Source organism: Megalobrama amblycephala, linkage group LG19 (genome assembly GCF_018812025.1).
Source record: "Megalobrama amblycephala isolate DHTTF-2021 linkage group LG19, ASM1881202v1, whole genome shotgun sequence".
Classification (NCBI taxonomy): Eukaryota; Metazoa; Chordata; class Actinopteri; order Cypriniformes; family Xenocyprididae; genus Megalobrama; species Megalobrama amblycephala.
In genome coordinates this window covers 34,151,884-34,171,633 of record NC_063062.1, presented here as the reverse complement: position 1 = coordinate 34,171,633, position 19,750 = coordinate 34,151,884, and the positions used below count along the sequence as shown (strand labels likewise).

General features: G+C 36.6%; 1 protein-coding gene across 16 annotated transcripts in view; it reads left to right on the top strand.

The window, feature by feature from the left end:
* The window catches only part of gramd1bb (GRAM domain containing 1Bb), a 180,758-nt gene that overhangs the window by 157,656 nt on the left and 3,352 nt on the right, over positions 1-19,750 (top strand). For 13 of the 16 annotated variants that reach the window (XM_048167834.1, XM_048167846.1, XM_048167847.1 and 10 more), the window contains 15 exons: positions 7,153-7,237; positions 8,414-8,517; positions 9,097-9,192; positions 9,277-9,357; positions 10,538-10,653; positions 11,826-11,997; positions 12,079-12,271; positions 12,502-12,648; positions 14,239-14,357; positions 14,449-14,591; positions 14,686-14,789; positions 17,317-17,517; positions 17,611-17,701; positions 17,850-17,861; positions 18,224-18,331. In XM_048167834.1, the coding sequence (XP_048023791.1) occupies positions 7,153-7,237; positions 8,414-8,517; positions 9,097-9,192; positions 9,277-9,357; positions 10,538-10,653; positions 11,826-11,997; positions 12,079-12,271; positions 12,502-12,648; positions 14,239-14,357; positions 14,449-14,591; positions 14,686-14,789; positions 17,317-17,517; positions 17,611-17,701; positions 17,850-17,861; positions 18,224-18,331 (1,772 nt within the window). The remainder of the gene's footprint in view (positions 1-7,152; positions 7,238-8,413; positions 8,518-9,096; positions 9,193-9,276; positions 9,358-10,537; positions 10,654-11,825; positions 11,998-12,078; positions 12,272-12,501; positions 12,649-14,238; positions 14,358-14,448; positions 14,592-14,685; positions 14,790-17,316; positions 17,518-17,610; positions 17,702-17,849; positions 17,862-18,223; positions 18,332-19,750) is intronic. The other 3 variants (XM_048167836.1, XM_048167848.1, XM_048167835.1) reach the window with 1 other exon arrangement.

Here is a 19,750-nt window from a genome sequence, read left to right as displayed (position 1 = left end):
ACTTTAAAAATATACTTTTAAGATTTGAAGTAGTGCACATTCAATACAATTAAGCGCACTTCTTTTTCACAAGAACCTGCATGGCGGCAGTGTTCGAGAGTCACAATAAATAGACTTTGCATCTCTTTGATTGGCTCAGGTTCTCAGCGGTATGATGTGATTGGTTGATTACACTGCATCTGCATGGATGTGAGCTGTTTGATGCATACTGGGCAGTTCAACAGCAGGATCTCATGCAGTGGCATTTATAGAGTATACGTAGTACATTTTTGATGCATTGTCTGTGGAGTGTGTGTGCGTCTGTGTGTGTTCATATGGGCAGTGATGATCTCCCATGGCCCTGAGAGCTCTGTGATTACATCTCAACCGTCTTATGAGTTCTGAGCCCCTCTGACCACCAGAGCATTATTGTATTAAAGTTATGTTTGGTTTATAAGAGACAGCTGATTATTACAACTCAACGTCATCTGACACTGTACAGAAGCAAAGGTTGTATGAAGTAGTTATTTAAGGCAGCAATTTCATGACCCATTTGTTCTCGCTTCTTTCGAGGTAGAATTAGGAAAGTCGTAGACAGGGAGTGTGAATAGAAAGAGGTTATGTAACATTATCCCAGAGCAAACGTGTCACACAAAGGCCTTTTATGGCTGTTTTCATCACACATTTTGCACTGCATCCTTGTCATCTAAATGATTCAAAGATGTTTTCTGGAGAAATCAACTCAATTTCATCAGTTTTTATTTAACATGTTTGGACAGTTGGAATATAGGTTGAAAACATTTTACTGTATAGTAATAGTGTACAATGTATTGTTTTAACATATGAGACTTCAACAACCTTGAATTGACTTCCTTTGGGGGAGTTCAAACCATAAAGAGATAGTTAATCTATCCTAGGTGTATATGACTTTCTTCTGTCAGCCAAACACAGTCTGAGTTATACTGAAAAATATCCTGGCTCTTCCAAGCTTTATAATGGGAGTGAATAGTAACTTAGATTTTGAAGCCTAAAAAAGCACATCCATCCATCATCATAATAATAATAATAATAATAATAATAATAATAACCATAATCCATATGGCTTCTGAAGTGAATTTTTTGTAAGAAAAATATCCATATTTATAACTTTATAAACTTTAATCACTTGCTACTGGTATAACATTATGCGACGTCTAGTTCCAGCTGAAGAGTGAACTCTGACCTGACACATGGCGTATTGATGAATGTCTATAAAGTTATAAATATGGATATCTTCCTTACAAAAACGCATCTCTTCGCTTCAGGAGGCCTTCTGGAGTCGTATGGATTACTTTTATGATGGATGGATGTGCTTTTTGGGGGCTTCAAATTATTAGGTACTATTCACTCGCATTATAAAGCTTGGAGGAGCCAGGATATTTTTTAATATTACTCAGATTGTGTTTGACTGGAAGAAGAACGTCATATACACATAGGATGGTATGAGGGGGGAGTAAATTATGGGATATTGTTAATTTTTGGGTGAACTATCCCTTTAAAGGTGCCCTAGAATTAAAAATTGAATTTATCTTGGCATAGTTAAATAACAAGAGTTCAGTACATGGAAATGACATACAGTGAGTCTCAAACACCATTGTTTCCTCCTTCTTATATAAGTCTCATTTGTTTAAAAGACCTCCGAAGAACAGGCGAATCTCAACATAACACCGACTGTTACGTAACAGTCGGGATCATTAATATGTACGCCCCCAATATTTGCATATGCCAGCTCATGTTCAAGGCATTAGACAAGGGCAGCCAGTATTAACGTCTGGATCTGTGCACAGCTGAATCATCAGACTAGGTAAGCAAGCAAGGACAACAGCGAAAAATGGCAGATGGAGCAATAATAACTGACATGATCCATGATATCATGATATTTTTAGTGATATTTGTAAACTGTCTTTCTAAATGTTTCATTAGCATGTTGCTAATGTACTGTTAAATGTGGTTAAAGTTACCATTGTTTCTTACTGTATTCACGGAGACAAGAGCCGTCGCTATTTTCATTTTTTAAACACTTGCAGTCTGAATAATGCATAAACACAACTTCATTCTTTTTAAATCTCTCCAACAGTGTAGCATTAGCCGTTAACCTAATACATAGCCTCAAACTCATTCAGAATCGGGAGGGGGCGGAGAGCGCAAGCAATTAAAGGGGCCGCAGCCTGAATCGGCACATTTCTAATTATGCCCCAAAATAGGCAGTTTAAAAAATTAATTAAAACAAATCTATGGGGTATTTTGAGCTGAAACTTCACACACATTCAGGGGACACCTTAGACTTATATTACTTCTTGTAAAAAAACGTTCGATGGCACCTTTAACAAAACATCTGTACTGGTATTAAATATGGCTTTATGTAAGCAATAAGGTATGAGAGGCTGTGCTGTATCGTGAATAAGTCACGGCTGAAGGGCGTTGTTAGGTTGTTGCTTTTATAAAACGGTTACCACAATACAAATATTAAAGCCAAAAATATGTAACAATGCAACTTTCATGAATTAAACTTTCACCAAAAGCCTTCCTTCCGCCCGAAAAAATAGTCCTTGACCGTGAATAGCTACAGAAGTTACATTATTACTCCATTAGATGGCAACAAAGACTGTCTTTATGAGTGTGTCAGTCAGTAGCGAAGACTTTTACATTGAAAAGACTAAATTGTTGTGAACACCGAACAAGACGCAACTGACAAATGCTTGACTAGCGCTGTCAGTCATGGAAAAAACCCTTAACTGTTAAAAGGACAAGATAATACATCGGACATTTAAACAGATTTTTTATTATGAACATAGGACTGACCTGAAGGAAAATGCTGGTAATAAACTCACTCACTCGATCTCTTTCTCACAATACTCTTCTACATAATACAGTAAGCTTCAATGAACAATATCAACTGAGAACAAACAGTTTACATTGCTAAGAGTGGTTGCTAAGGGTGTTGTGTAGTGATACACAGAACGGTTGGGTGAAGCGGTCATAGCCGTGTTTTATCATGAATAAAGCACTAGTGACCGATCAGAATCAAGGACAGGAACTAACCGTTTTATAAAATAAATATAGATTACAAATATATAACTTTACAGTGTGTTTTAAAGGGATAGTTCACCAAAAAATGAAAACTCACTCATTTACTCCCTTTTTTTTTTTTTAGCAACATTTATCAAACAAACTATCTTCCACTGAAGAAAGAAAGTCATACAGATTTGAGTAAATGATGACATAATTTTTATTTTTGGGTGAACTTTCCCTTTAAGGTTTGCACATAAAAGACCATTTGAGTTGCGAAAGACTTACCATAACAGGTCACGCCCCGAAAGTTTGCACACTAGACGTTGTCAAACTTGCCAAAACAAAGGGATCCCCTGATGACATTATTGGCGTTGTCACACCCACTCTTGGTACCAGCCACCGGCGGCTCTCATTATTTACTCTTTTAGTTAATATGTAACCAACTTTACATACTCATTGCCAGGAGTAAACACCCTCACATACATCCAGCTCTACATAAATCAGATAAAGCTGTTGCGCACCAAAGTATCTGCTGAGGCTTCTGCTGCTCTGGATCTCCACTGGAGTGTTATTGGGTATCTGCTGCTTCATTAGGAGAAACTGTCCATTCGCCTCTATGGTTATTAATGCATAACCTCTGAAGAGAAAATACTTTTGGGACTGAGATAAAAGTTGTCGCTCGCACAAGCAGAATTCCATTCTTAGCGTCATGACTGCTGCAGATCATGTGTCAGTCTTTGTTCTCGGTTATCTTTAGGTTCCCGACAGCACAAATGAGAAGGTGCGAGTGAGTAGAGGTTGGGAATTGTACATTAGAAAGCATAAGTGATAAAAAAAAAGGACAAGGAACTGGCACAGAGAGTTTCCAGATGGTTTTTGTTTGTCGCCGTGGTCCTTTTTACACCTGTAGAAGACCATCTTTCTTCTCTGAAGTCTAGCAACAATGCAAAAAACAAGCACAAACTCTGAAGACTAAGACGATTCGTGTCTTTGATGGACTAAACTCCGAGAAGGACATTCTCTGAAAGCCAACAACCAGTTTGCAATGGAGATATTAGTAGCCATTGCGTACTGAGGTAACAATTAATGATTGCTTGCGGAAGTAACTCGATGTTCCTTCTTTTAGTCACAGCATTTACAGCCTGAAAAAGCAAGAAGAATCAAGACGAACACGTTTACAGAGGCTTTCCCAGCAACAAACTGGAACAAACAGCAGCATAATAAAGTATCTGTCTGCCAGGGTTACTAAAGGCCACTTGCGTGTGAGTGCGTTTTTGAGAGCCACACTTGAATCATGTGGCGCTAGTCAGAAGAGCCAAACACTCACACCCTGATAGAGGTTACACCCTGATGAACATCTGCGATAGCATGGGCATACCTTGAAGGAGCGACTGAATCTTGGATACTTATTTACAGACCAAAAATATTATCAGGATCTCGCGTCTCAGCGGAGTGTCATTGATGAACTGATCGATCCGCCGGCTGTGGTAAGAGAGAGGCACGGAAACATGGATTCATCATTTGGCTCTCAGGAGGACTGGGAGACCCTAATGGAGCTGGAGGAGGCTTTGGCGGGGTGGTTAATTCAGGGTTCAGACTGGGACCAGGAGTGGCACTGGGGCCCGAGGGACGACCCATACCAGGATGAGGAAATACCTGCCGTGAGTCTCCATAAAGATTCAACAAAAGACTAGTTTAGGGTACACTGTTGATAGTCATAGGTCAATATACGACATTAAAATTAGCCTTTATGAATATATAATAAAAAACTATTGTGAATAAATACAGTGTATACCAGTGGTATTCAAATGGCGGTTCCAGACCACAGCTTGGTTTCATCAAGACCAAGGGACGTAATGCGCCATTTTACAGTTTCTAGACTTTCTACAGATTAAAGTGAGCAGCGCTCAGACCACAATCGCTCAGGGTCGTTTACGGTAATGATCTTTCAGCGCTACATCCTCTAATATTTTGATCTATTCTAGAGCCAAACGCGCTTCATCCAAGCCCTTTTCCGCGTTGTTTCTCTCTCTTGCTAAGGACATAAAGCGTCACATTAAGAGCTGCAGATGACACCGTTATTTTAACAACAGCAGCAAAATAGATACTTTTGCTAACACACTACAGAAAATGAGAATGCAGCAAATACAATTATTTTATCTGTCATACAGATGACTCCGACCGTTTAACTAAACCAGGTTTGTGACAAGTTGATATGGAAGCTTATTTCCGCCACTAAAAAAAAAAAAAAAAGGTTATTGCGAGTTTTTATCTCACAATTCTGACTTTTTTCTCAGAAGTACGAGATTTAAACTCGCAATTGCGAGTTATAAAGTCAGAATTGCGATATATGAAGTTTTTTTCTCACAATTTCAAGATAAAGGCCTAAACTCACAATTGCAAGTTATAAAGTTTGAATTGCATGATATAAACACATAATTGCATCTTATAAAGTCAGAATTGTCTTAATAACTCAAAATTGTGAGTTTATATCTCAATTCTGAGAAAAAAGTCAGAATTGTGAGATAAGAAGTCGCAATTGCCTTTTTTATTTTTTATTTCATGGCGGAAACAAGCTTTCATAAATTGACGCATGGCACCTTTAGAGTTTTTTTTTTTCTTTTTCTTTTTCTTTTTTCCCCATTCATTATTAATCACCATATTATGAGCATTTCATAATAAACAATGTTATAATTTCGAAAATTATTTAGAGATGGCAAAGGGAAGACAAAAAATTTTGAAATTACTTTGTTTTGTGTTCATGAAGAGAGTTTTGATTATTAGATTATGTACGTTGTTTGTTTTTAGTAGTTTATTACTTTATGCAAAATATAAAAATGGTCCATACTTTTCTGAATAGGTAAACCCTGTTTTCTCAGTCCCAAAGCCTTCTATGTGCCATAAATGCAGGTGGCTAAATGTAAAATTAAATAAATAAATAGCTTGATAAAACATCTGATCTTACCTTTTTATATTCATATCCAGTTGGGAGACTGCTTTGGCTCTCGGAGCCCAAGATTCTCGACTTTGATGACTATTTTGAGTGTTTAAGATTTTTTTCTTTAACAAGGTACTATGGCTTCCCGGATGGAAATGTATAACTGTTCCAAAAAAGTATTGTCCGGACCTCCGCTGGGAAGGAAAGAGACCGGACCTCTTGGAACTTTAATTGAATACCCCTGGTGTATACAGTATTGTACATACATGCTTTAAATTTTTACCTTTCACTCAAATTTTTATTCTTATAAAATAATTTAATGTTTATAATATAATCTAAAATAATAATACAAATATTTAATATTATAATTTATTTATTTACTAATTTTAATTTGGTAGAAATTACTGAAAACATTAAATTAAATGTTAAAAGTACTGTCTAAACATATATATATATATATATATATATATATATATATATATATATATATATATATATGTTAATTTCATATTTTTGAAACAGAATTCAGCAGTTATTATATTATATTATATTATATTATATTATATTATATTATATTATATTATATTATATTATATTATATTATATTATATTATATTATATTATATTATATTATATTATATTATATTCCATCCATTCTCCAAACTGCTTATTCCTACATATAATATTAACACATACATATAGTTTCATTCTAAAGGTATTTTTGATATTTTCAAGGTATTTCTCGCAGATTGTTTTAGTTTTTTTCTTCCGTGGCAATAGTGTATCACATTTAATATTGTGTGCATGGATCACCATTTTACACGGTTGATCTCAAGACACCTTATCAAAGCTGAAGTGATTGTCTTGTCTTTTCTTCGAGCATTCGTCTTTAAAGGTTATCTTTGCTCTGCTGTTAATGATGCAAGGTACTTTCGCTCATTAGCAGGAGTGAAGAGTGCGTCTGTGAATGAGAAGCAGTGTGAAGTCATCGTTTACTCCAGTCTCTTCTGTCGCGCCACAGTGGGAATGAACTCATTGTGGTTCATCTCACGCTGCTGCATGGCAAAACTAAACCAGCATTTGACTGACGTTCAGCTGTGAAAGAGCAGAATGGCTGTTTCTTACTGAGTACGGATGTGTGAGTGTGTGTGTGTTCCTCATCTACTGCTTTATTTGTTTTGTAGGTCCTCAGTCCAACGTATAAGCAGCGTAATGAAGACTTCAGGAAACTCTTCAAGCAGTTGCCGGACACAGAGCGTCTTATTGTGGGTAAGAGTGTAATCATTAACACATAAAAGACTCATGTGCAATAAAATTAGCATTTAGACAGTATTCATGATAAGAGAGTTTGGTCACATAATAGATTTTTGCATTATACACTGGAAAAAGCTAAATGACCGCGTCATTTATTTAAAGTGCATTTTCATATTGATCTAATCAAAAATCATAATATCCACTTTAAGCCTGTTTTGTTCAGTTTGTCTAAAAGCAAATAAAGCTCCCCATAGAAAAAAAAATAATAATAAAAGAAAGAATTTTGTTTAAATAGAACTTTCTTTTGACACCAGAGTGTTGATGTGCCAAACACATGCTGGCTGGCTTTATGACTACAGAAATGATTGTGGGTTTTATTCTCTTTTTTTTTTTTTCTTTCTTTCTTTTTTTAATGTAACTTTTATCTTGTGTGAAAATTCTAATTTTACTATAGATCATTTAGTTATTTTTTATAGTGAAATTAAGTTGCTACATTGACCTATATTGCATAACATTTTGGCTTATTTCTAAAGAATATTGTTAAAGTATACAGTCTTTATAATAAATAATCTTTTTACTTTACTTTGTACGAATATTTGTCTTTGGGAAAATAAATATTTTTGATTAAAATAAAATCCAAATTTAAGATTTGAACCAAACCATAAATATAATTTGAGAAAAATAAATAAATTTGGCTGTAATTTTTTTAAGTTGGTCCAAAGTATTTTTTTCAGTGTATGTAGATACTGTATTTAATATTCATATACTTTCATTACATTTTTATTAAAATGTTCAATAATTTTATATGAAAGGTCCATTTGACTTTAGATGTGTCAATTTATAATTAATAATAAAATTGTAATAATAAATGTTTTGTATGGTTGCTGGCAAATAGATGATGTTCAAAAGTATTCCAACACAAAGTTTTAATGAAAACCAAAACAAATTGAACATGACTGTGAAACTATAAAACTATAATTAATAAGTAACTATTAAAATTATAATTAATAGTTTACTTAGTTTATAATTTCATCAAAGACAGTTTAAAGGTACTTCATTTTATGTGCTTATTTTCTCTGTTTATTTGGAACTTGATGGATGCCAACTGAAATATTAGAAAAAAAATATTGAATTGAATGATTTGACAGGAGGGACATCTTTTGAACTTTGACCTTGTCCTCTCATTGGCAGACTACTCCTGCGCTCTACAGCGGGACATTCTCCTGCAGGGCCGCCTCTACCTCTCCGAAAACTGGATCTGTTTTTATAGCAACATCTTTCGCTGGGAGACACTGGTATGATATAATTTAAAGTGCCCCTATTATGTTTTTTTTTTTTTTTTCAGATATTGACCTTTCATGCAGTGTGTTATATAGCTGTTTCTGAATGTGAAAAGTCTGCAAAGTTTTACAGATCGAAGTAAACTATAAATGGAGTTATTGTCTCTCAAAAGAAAGAAGCGATTCTTAAACGAGTCGTCAGTTCCAGTCTCACTTCCTGCATGTAACAAACTTGCATAATGGAAGCCTATGGCTGTCCGTGAACAACTATCTACTTTGACCCTCAAACCAATCACAACAGACTGGGCCACCTAACCAATCAGAGCAGAGCAGGCTCTCGGAAAGGAGATCAAATGATCGAACCATTTCAGACACTGTGAAAAAAGAGCTGATGCTGCAATGTATATTATGAGAAAATTAAATTGTTTTTTGATCTTGGATGCATGAAAACCTATTGTAGGAGACTCCAAAACAAAATTAAGAACCTTTAATATAACATAACAGGGGCACTCAAACTTTAGGAGCTACAGCCTGAGAGATTGGAGAAGAGTTATGTTGTGTTGTGTTTTGTTGTTCTGTTGCATGCGTGGACAGCTTACAGTACGGCTGAAAGACATCTGCTCCATGACGAAAGAGAAAACGGCACGTCTTATTCCCAATGCCATTCAGGTGTGCACAGACACTGAGAAGGTGAGAGACACACAACCACACTCAGATACGTCTGCACACGTTAACACGTTCATTAAGTTAAGTTGTTTGTGATCTTCCCTTCAGCACTTTTTCACATCGTTTGGTGCTAGAGACAGGACTTACATGATGATGTTCAGACTGTGGCAGAATGCACTGCTGGACAAGGTGAGAATATGAACATGGTAGTACTGATACTGAATTTAAAAAAAAAAAAAAAAAGCAATGGCCAATCAGTGATGTTTAAGTTAATGGTAACACTTTAGTATAGGGAACACATATTCACTATTAACTCTGACTTTTGCCTCAATAAACTCCTAATTTACTGCTTATTAATAGTTAGTAAGGTATTAAGGGATGTAGACATTAATATGTGCTTTATAAGTACTAATAAACAGCCATTATTCTAGTAATAAGCAACTAGTTAAAAGTGAGAATTGTTCCCCATACTAAAGTATTACCAAGTTAATCCACTCAACAGCTCAATATGTGTTTTATTCAGCACAAGTTCTGTACACTTGCAAATCCTTTTATTATAACCAAGTGTAAACACAATGTAAATAAGAGATTCACTGTGCAGTTTTTATTATTATAACAGAATATTGTGCAAGAGAACACAGAGAGTGATATTTTGCGAGAATGCGGTCAGTGAGTTTGTGCTGAACTGAATTGATTGACAGCTTCAGTGATTATTTAAAGAGTGCACTTTGCTTTTTCATGCTGCCAAGTACGCACTGGACTGACAACCGCATTTAAATGTGGGAATCTGCGATGATTGACAGTGATAACCATAGCAACGAGCAGGACAAAAAAAAATCTCATACTTTATGTTAAAATAGATTTGCAAACATAAAATGAAGAACAAAGAAACACATTTCATAGAACAAGTCTATACTTGGACTTCATTGTATTACTAACTTTTTACTTGGTCTTTTTAAACAATGTTTATTGTTTTTGAAGGCTACATTCTATTTTAAATATTTTACAAATAATTAATATCATTAATAATTAACTGATTTAATTCTTTTTTTTATTTTCAAATAGTTCAATAAAATAATTAAATAGTTAAGTGATGAAAGGATATAAAGGAAAGGTTGTGCATATGGACATTTTTGGGCGTGTTTTATGCAAATGACTAACCTCAGGCATTTAGAATATTCCAAATTCATTAACATTAGAACAAAGGAACAAAGTCATGTGCGTAAGCACGCGTTGTGAATTAGGCTGATTTTTTGCAAGAAGTTTTAATATAATTATAAATAATCCACGCAGTTATTAGTGAATTACTTTTGAGCAATAATAGATTTGTTATATCTGAGCTCATAATGACAGCTGTCTCTGTGTTCAGCCCCTCTGCCCTAAAGAGCTCTGGCACTTTGTACATCAGTGCTACGGCAATGAGCTGGGCCTCACTAGTGACGATGAAGACTACGTGCCGCCTGATGATGATTTCAACACAATGGGGTGAGTTAAACATTCCTAAACAATCCTAAAATCTCAAAAACTGCTTGGCAAACTCTCAATTAAATAACATATTTCAAATCAGCAACCAAATCTGACACAAACTGTCCCATAAATGTTGTTTCTTATGCTCAAATAACATTAAAAAGGCTTATTTTTCAGGATAGACGAGCCAGTGCGCATGTGCAGTCCTAAGCGCAAGGCATTTCCTGTGGAGCTTTCTATGGAAGCTTGTTTCCGCCACAGAATAAAACAATTTAAACGATAATTACGACTTTTTATTTCACAATTCTGACTTTTTTTCTCACAATTGCAAGATATAAACAATACTTTTTTTCTCAGAATTCTGTCTTTTTTTCTCGCAATTCTGACTTCTTTTCTCAGAAATGTGAGGTATAAACTCGCAATTGTAAGTTATAAAGTCCAATTTTGAGGGGAAAAAAGACTTTCACAGAATTGCAAGTTTATATCTCACAATTGTGACTTTATATCACGCAATTCTGACTTTATAACGAGAAAAAAGTTTACATATATATATATATATATATATATATATATATATATATATATATATATATATATATATATATATATGCAATTCTGAGAAAAAAGGCAAAATTGTGAGAGGTAAACTCGCAATTCTGAGAAATAAAGTCAGAATTGCGAGTTTACATCTCACAATTTTGCCTTTTTTCTCAGAATTGCGCAATATAAACTTGCAATTGTGAGGAAAAAAAGGCAGAATTTCATTATATAAACTCGCAATTTTACATTATAAACTCCAGTTCTGAGGGGAAAAAAACTACTTTTTTTTTTTTTTTTTTACAGAATTGCAAGTATATATCTCACAATTGTGACTATAACTCACAACTACAACTTTTTATCACCCAATTCTGACTTTATAACATGCAATTCTGAGTTTATATCATGCATTTAAAAAAAAGGCAGAATTGTGAGATGTAATCTCGTAATTGCGAGAAAAATGTCTTCCATAGTTTTCTGTGACTAAGCCTCTTCTCATCGATTAATGTTTAGTCGACTATTAGTGGGCAGCCTTAATGCATTCACAACTATTGTTCGAAAATACCACATATTCAAATTTGGTGTTTAACAGACATGAATATTGGTATCATATATTTCACATTCCTTCTTTTTGCGCTTATGTGCATGTTCAGATACTGTGAGGAGATCCCGGCTGAGGAGAACGAGGTCAGTAATGATAACTCATCCAAGAGCAGCAGTGAGAACAAACAAGACAACAGTTCACCTCTGACACATAAGAGATCCATCACCCACTCCACCATCACCTCCACCACACCTCCCAGCAGCACTGATACACCACTGTCTGTGAGTATACAAGCTCGTGTGCGCTTCACAGATGCCATTTTAAGAGACTGCGTTTAAAATTGTACCCTCTGCTGGTTTCAGTTTGACATTGCAGCTGAGGAGTACACAGACTGCCTTGCTGATGGAGATCTGCTGCCACTCCCTCTGCTGGCTGAGGAGAGGAACAGCGAGCCGGCCAGTCCTCTGGACCCTGTGCCGCCACCCGCACTCGACTTCAACGACAACGAGGATATACCCACTGATCTCAGTGATTCCTCAGAAACACATGATGAAGGTTTGAAGAACTTAACTATAAAAACGTTTACACAGTTTGGAAGCAGCACAAAACAATGTTGATTTTTATCAATTAATTGTTGCACCTTAATACATGCACATACATATTCAGAAGTAATAAATACATATTATGTCTTACTCTGGAAACATCATTTGAATTGCAAACAGAATGAGACTCTACACATACTTTGATGCAGTACAATTCATCTTAATGTTGAAATGTGTATTCAGGAGATGAGGTTCAAGCATTCCACGAGGATCTGAATGGCCGTCAGTACATTAACGAGGTGTATAAATTCAGTGTCGATAAGCTGTACGGCATCCTCTTCACGGAGTCCCAGTTCATGACAGACTTTATGGAGCAGAGGAGATTCACAGGTCAGAACCCTTCAAAAACATCTCATCTCACTGAACTGTCAGATGATCCAAAATAAACTCTGATCAAGACCATGAGGAGGTTTATTTATCTATAAAGTCCAGCTCTCTGTATATTACATGGCTACATGCCAAATAATTAAATATTGAAATGAGTTTATTTTATTATTTTAATAAATGTATTATTTATTTCCCATTTCAGTACTTAACTACACATCTAGATTACTTCTGATCAGTGTTATTTTAGTATCATTGAGATACTGTTATAGTTTTTGTCAGTGGCGAGGCCAGTGAGTGGACCTCTGTGCCTACTCAAATTACATCATTTCACAGTAGGCCTACATAGGATAAAAATAATTTGACAATTAAGATAAGTTAAATGCGATTTATTGTCAGCCAACGGTTTCATGAAAACAACAAAATCCATTTAAAAGTAAAATAACCAATGAACAGAATAAGACCAACAAACAAATGTAAATAATCATAGATGGAGCGTGTGTGTGAGGCTGGTCTAGGATCAGTTTTCTCTGTAATAATAGCATATTGGCGATTTGGCAAACTAGAGCGTATCTGTGTTTGTGCTCTAGAGAGCATCAAAGGTTTCTATTTACATTGAGCAATGTAGCCAATCACAGACATGTCTGTTGATTTCTTGAACACAAAGGCCAATCAGAGTTGTTAGTCCAAAGCCAAAGTTTTTGTCCAGTGCAGAGTTCTGTTTGCTCGCAAATCCTCTCTTTATAACAAAGTGTAGACAATATGTGAACAAGAGGTTCCTTGTGCAGTGCAGACGGCTTCATTGAGTATAACAGTGCGTGGTGAGATTGCGTTACTGCATTAACTAAGATGGGTGACCGCTTTTGCACGATTATAAAGGGAACGCTCTTTGTGCGCTTTCTATGCGATATATAATCAATTCAGAGTTTGAATAAATCTTTTGTTTTTCATGCTTGACCAGCGGCCACATACACTCTGAAAAGTTTATTGTCATGTATGCGTGATTTTTTTTTGTTTGTTTTGTTTTATTTTATTTCAGTATTAGTTGTTTTAGTACATCAAGTTAAACTGAATGAAAATGAGAAGTGTTGACTTGGCAACTAGCTGAAATAAAATAATTAAAATGTTTTTTAGTTTTTTTTTCAGTTAACATTTTATTTAATGCAACAGAAATGTTTTATGGTTTTAGTTTTAGTTTCAGTTAACTATGATAACCATGATTGAGATACTATTACAGTTTTTATTAATATTTCAATTTTAATATTTCATTTTTACAGTTTAAATTTTTGTCTTTTTTTTGTCTTGTGTCATTTTAGTTTTTGTTTTCTTTTTTATTATTATTATTATTATTATTTCAGTTTTAGTTATTTTAATACATCAAGTTAAACTAAATGAAAATGAGAAATTATGCCTTGGAAACTAGCTGAAACAAAATAAATTTACATTGTTTATATTTTATTTTATTTGAGTTAACGTTTATTTTATTTCAAGTAATGAAAAATTTATTTATGGTTTAGTTTTAGTTAATATAAAATAACCCTGCTTCCGACATGCTTGCATTGGTTCTACATTCAATTTTCTCACATCCATTCACAGATGTGGTGTATCACCCTTGGAAGAAGGAGGATGCTGGAAATCAGACGAGAGAGATCATGTACACAATCTCCCTGACCAACCCACTGGCTCCTAAAACAGCTACAGTTACTGAGACTCAGGTGAGACGTTCATCTGGACTGGACTTCTTCTCAATACAGAATTTATGTGTTTTTTTTTAAATGTTTGAAATGTAACTTCTCCCTGAATTAGACCCTGTATAAGGCCAGCCAGGAGAGCGAGTGCTACATCATCGATGCGGAAGTCATCACTCATGATGTGCCGTACCATGACTACTTTTACACCCTAAACCGCTACATGCTAACACGCGTGGCCAAGAACAAGTGTCGGCTGAGGTACGGATGAACAGGACGGTAGTTTTTTTATGGCCAAAGTCAAACAGAATGAGGCAGGTGTGTGTTGACAATAATGTGATTCTTCTGTCTCCAGGGTTTCTACCGAACTGAGGTACAGGAAACAGCCATGGGGGCTCGTGAAGGGCTTCATTGAGAAGAACTTCTGGAGTGGGCTAGATGAGAACTTTAAAAGCCTTGGTAAGACACAATTTTGAATTATGAGCTCCACCTACAACAATAGAGCTCCACACACAATAATAGCAATTCGCGCCCACAACAGTATTGAGCTCAACTCATAACAAACTTGAACTCCATCTACAACATTTCTTATTATTATCAATGTTGATAATAATGTTGCTTAATAAAAGTATTAATTTATTTTAAAAGAATGAATCCACAATGATATCAAGCCCCATGAACAACATTGAGCTCCACCCACAATACTGAGCCCCACCCTCAACAAAACTGAGCTCCACCCATAACAAAATTAACTTTGCCCACAAAAATATCGTCCCATCCACTACAATATCCAGCCACAAGCACAATTTTGAGCTCCAACCACAACAAAATGGAGCCCCACCCACAACAACATTGAGCTCCACCCACAACAATAGCAAGTCCCACCCACAACAATATGGAGACCCTCCCACAACAACATTGAGCTCCACCCACAATAATAGCAAGTCCCACCGACAACAATATACAGCCCCTCCAAAACAACATTGAGCTCCACCCACAGCAAGAATAAGTCCCACCCACAATGAAATTGAGCCACACCCTCAACAAAATTGAGCTCCATCCATAACAAAATTGAACTTCACCCAAATTACAAACCCGATTCCAAAAAAGTTGGGACACTGTACAAATTGTGAATAAAAAAGGAATGCAATAATTTACAAATCTCATAAACTTATATTTTATTCACAATAGAATATGGATAACATATCAGATGTTGAAAGTGAGACATTTTGAAATGTCATGCCAAATATTGGCTCATTTTGGATTTCATGAGCGCTACACATTCCAAAAAAGTTGGGGCAGGTAGCAATAAGAGGCCGGAAAAGTTAAATGTACATATAAGGAACAGCTGGAGGACCAATTTGCAACTTATTAGGTCAATTGGCAACATGATTGGGTATAAAAAGAGCCTCTCAGAGTGGCAGTGTCTCTCAGAAGTCAAGAAGGGCAGAGGATCACCAATTCCCCCAATGCTGCGGCGAAAAATAGTGGAGCAATATCAGAAAGGAGCTTCTCAGAGAAAAATTGCAAAGAGTTTGAAGTTATCATCATCTACAGTGCATAATATCATCCAAAGATTCAGAGAATCTGGAACAATCTCTGTGCGTAAGGGTCAAGGCTGGAAAACCATACTGGATGCCCGTGATCTTCGGGCCCTTAGACGGCACTGCATCACATACAGGAATGCTACTGTAATGGAAATCACAACATGGGCTCAGGAATACTTCCAGAAAACGGTGAACACAATCCACCATGACATTTGCCGTTGCAGGCTAAAACTCTATAGGTGCAGGCGTTTTCTCTGGGCCAAGGCTCATTTAAAATGGACTATGGCAAAGTGGAAACCTGTTCTGTGGTCAGACGAATCAAAATTTGTTGATTCTTTTTGGAAAACTGGGACGCCATGTCATCCGGACTAAAGAGGACAAGGACAACCCAAGTTGTTATCAGCGCTCAGTTCAGAAGCCTGCATCTCTGATGGTATGGGGTTGCATGAGTGCGTGTGGCATGGGCAGCTTACACATCTGGAAAGGCACCATCAATGCTGAAAGGTATATCCAAGTTCTGGAACAACATTTGCTCCCATCCAGATGTCCAACATGACAATGCCAGACCACATACTGCATCAATTACATCATGACTGCGTAAAAGAAGGATCCGGGTACTGAAATGGCCAGCCTGCAGTCCAGATCTTTCACCCATATAAAACATTTGGCACATCATAAAGAGGAAGATGCGACAAAGAAGACCTAAGACAGTTGAGCAACTAGAAGCCTGTATTAGACAAGAATGGGACAACATTCCTATTCCTAAACTTGAGCAACTTGTCTCCTCAGTCCCCAGACGTTTGCAGACTGTTATAGAAAGAAGAGGGGATGCCACACAGTGGTAAACATGGCCTTGTCCCAACTTTTTTGAGATGTGTTGATGCCATGAAATTTAAAATCAACGTATTTTTCCCTTAAAATGATGCATTTTCTCAGTTTAAACATTTGATAAGTCATCTAATATCAAATAAAATAAAATATTGAAAATTGAAACTTCCACAACATTGCATTCTGTTTTTATTCACAATTTGTACAGTGCCCCAACTTTTTTGGAATCGGGTTTGTATATCAGGTCCCATCTACAACAATATCAAGCCCCAGGCAGAATAGTGAGTTCCACCCACAACAATAGCAAGCCCCACCCACAACAATATTGAGCCCCACCCTCAACAAAATTGAGCTCCATCCATGACAAAATTAAACTTCACCCAAATAATATCAGCTCCCATCCACATCAATATCAAACCCCAAGCAGAATATTGAGCTCAACCCACAACAAAATTTAGCTCCACCTACTTTAATATTTAGTCCCAACCATAAAATTATTGAGCCCCACTCATAGCAACATTAAGCTCCGCCCATAACAAAATGTAACTTTGCCCACAACAATACCAAGCCCCACCCACAACAACATTGAGCTGTTGTTGTTGTTTTGTCAGAGCTGGAATTAGCAAAGATGGAGGACGCTCTAATGGAAAGCCACAGACTGTCTCCTAAATCTAAAGCACTGAAGAACTCCACCCTGAGGCGGAGAAAAAGGGGTCTCACCCACCTTCGCACAGCCCATCTAGATGAGACTCTCAGCCCTGTTACCACGCCAACAGACGAGGAGGTCATCCACCGCATCAAACACGTGGCAGGTGAGCCCATGCACATCCAAATATTCACATACACTAATAATTGTAGGTTTAAATCTATATGACTGGTTGCATTTGCATGTGCTCCGCCCACAGGTTCCACTCAGACAAGACACATTCCTGAGCACTCGCCAGGGGGCGGGATTTTCTGCAACCTCTCTAAACCATTACTCATCATCAGCTTTGTGTAAGTAGTACTAATTTTGTTTATGCTCTCTTAACTAGTACTAGATATGAGTTTGTTCATTGGTATGTTTGTTTTTATAAATCTGACTTGGTGAAACCTTTTTCTTTTCTTTTTTTTTTTTGGTTTTGCCTCTTGTGGCTGGCCTTAGGATCTGTATAAGGTACATTCCCTTACTGATTTTAAATATTTATCCATTCTGTTCAGAAAATCCCATCCCTATCCTGCCATTCTAGTCCATTTTCTTGGTGCCCCTCTATCAGATTTATGCTGCGCTCCATTCAACAAGTTGGAAAAAGAGCAATAAAATGCAATAGACAATTGCACAGCATTATCATTTGTTTCTGTGGACAATAGTAAGAATATCTCACGTTTGACTTTGAATGGAATGCAGCAAAAATGTATGTCTGTATGTGGCACATTTCCTAAACTCCCACTCTACTCATCATGTCCAGCGTTTTTCATCACTGAATGTGTCCATGGTCTTCTTGAAGGTGTGCTCAGTTGTTTGTTGTCTCTCTGCAGTCTGGTGCTACTGGTGTTTTTGAATGTGATGCTGTTCTATAAACTCTGGATGCTGGAGTATTCTGCACAGAGCCTCACCAGCTGGCAGGGCTTACGTCTACATGAGAGGTACAACCCTAAAATTTTGAATAGTTCATGTTCAACACAACTGATGACTATGAAAAAACCATAAAAATAAAACATTTTTTGTTGTCAACACAACAAAAAATGCATTTACAAAAAAAAGTGTTAGTGTTCTTTAGTTGAATGTAGATTGCAGACAGTTTAAATGGCTCGTTCCTCCAGAAGAAACTGCAGTTGAATTGGGTATGCTGCTTTTTTTTCCATGTTCCGTTACGGTTTTGTGATATTCCACCTAACCAGCAGAGGACAACATAGAGTTTTGCCCTCTGTATGATTTTATAATTTTTCAAACTCAAGTCGTACAAACATGGGTACTGTACTTTCTAACCTCCTGGCATATCTGTTGTTGTTGGTTCCACCTTCAAATTCTGTTGTTTTTATCGGCATTTCCATCTTCTGCTTTGACCAGTTCATGACAGTAACAGCCCAACCGTGAGTGTTGGCATCTAGTGTACTAACAAATTACTGCAGTCAGTTCCAAGAATGTACAGATAGTAGGACTACACTCACACCTACAACAATATTGAGCCACGCCCACATCTGTGACATCGAGGCACACCCACTATGATATTGAGCTCCACCTGTTACAATGTTGAGCCACTCGACAACAACGAGTCACACCACCCATTGTGAGCTCCTCCCACAAAATCAAGATCCACTCGCAATAGAGTGGTGGAACTATGACGCATTTTTGTAGGCCAAAACCGGAAGCGAGTTAGCATTTTAGCACTTCCGGTTCAATCATCCCAAAGTCAATGGGTTTTTTGAATGCGTTTTTGGCTGAAATAAGGTCTGTGGTAGCTCACACTCAAGACGCTTGATTTTTTTTAAGCTGTTACATGTCTTAAAAATGACGGTTGCTAACAAGTAGCTAAATGGGACTACAGAGGCTGTCGGCAACATTAAACGTCATCACGCAAAACAGGTTAGCTCAGTCCGATTTTGCAGCATAGTTATGCTTACAACTGCGCTCTTACAAACTATTCTAATTCAAACTTTCAAGGAAAATGTTTTTAGATAAAGACTGAAAGAGTTGTCGGAAGCTTAGTGTTGGTGCCGTTGAAATTGTGTAGTTCGCTTATAACCTTTAGCTTTTTGCTTCTGGTGACTGCATTTAGGCTTCAGTATTCATAAAAGTTGTGTTCTTCTGTGAAAATTATCTTGATGGACAAAGCATGTAAGTATCACACAACGTTTGTTGATCACAGAGCTTATTTTTTGCAATAATCCAAAAGCCTATGAAAAAATCCTATTGCTTTTTTTCGAGGGAACCAGCGTGATGCTAACTGCCGAATGGCCTACAAAGTGATGTCATAGTTCCACCACTCTATAATATTGAGCTCAGCCCACACCATTATTGAGCCCCACCCACAATACTATTAAGCTCAACCCACAAAAATGTTA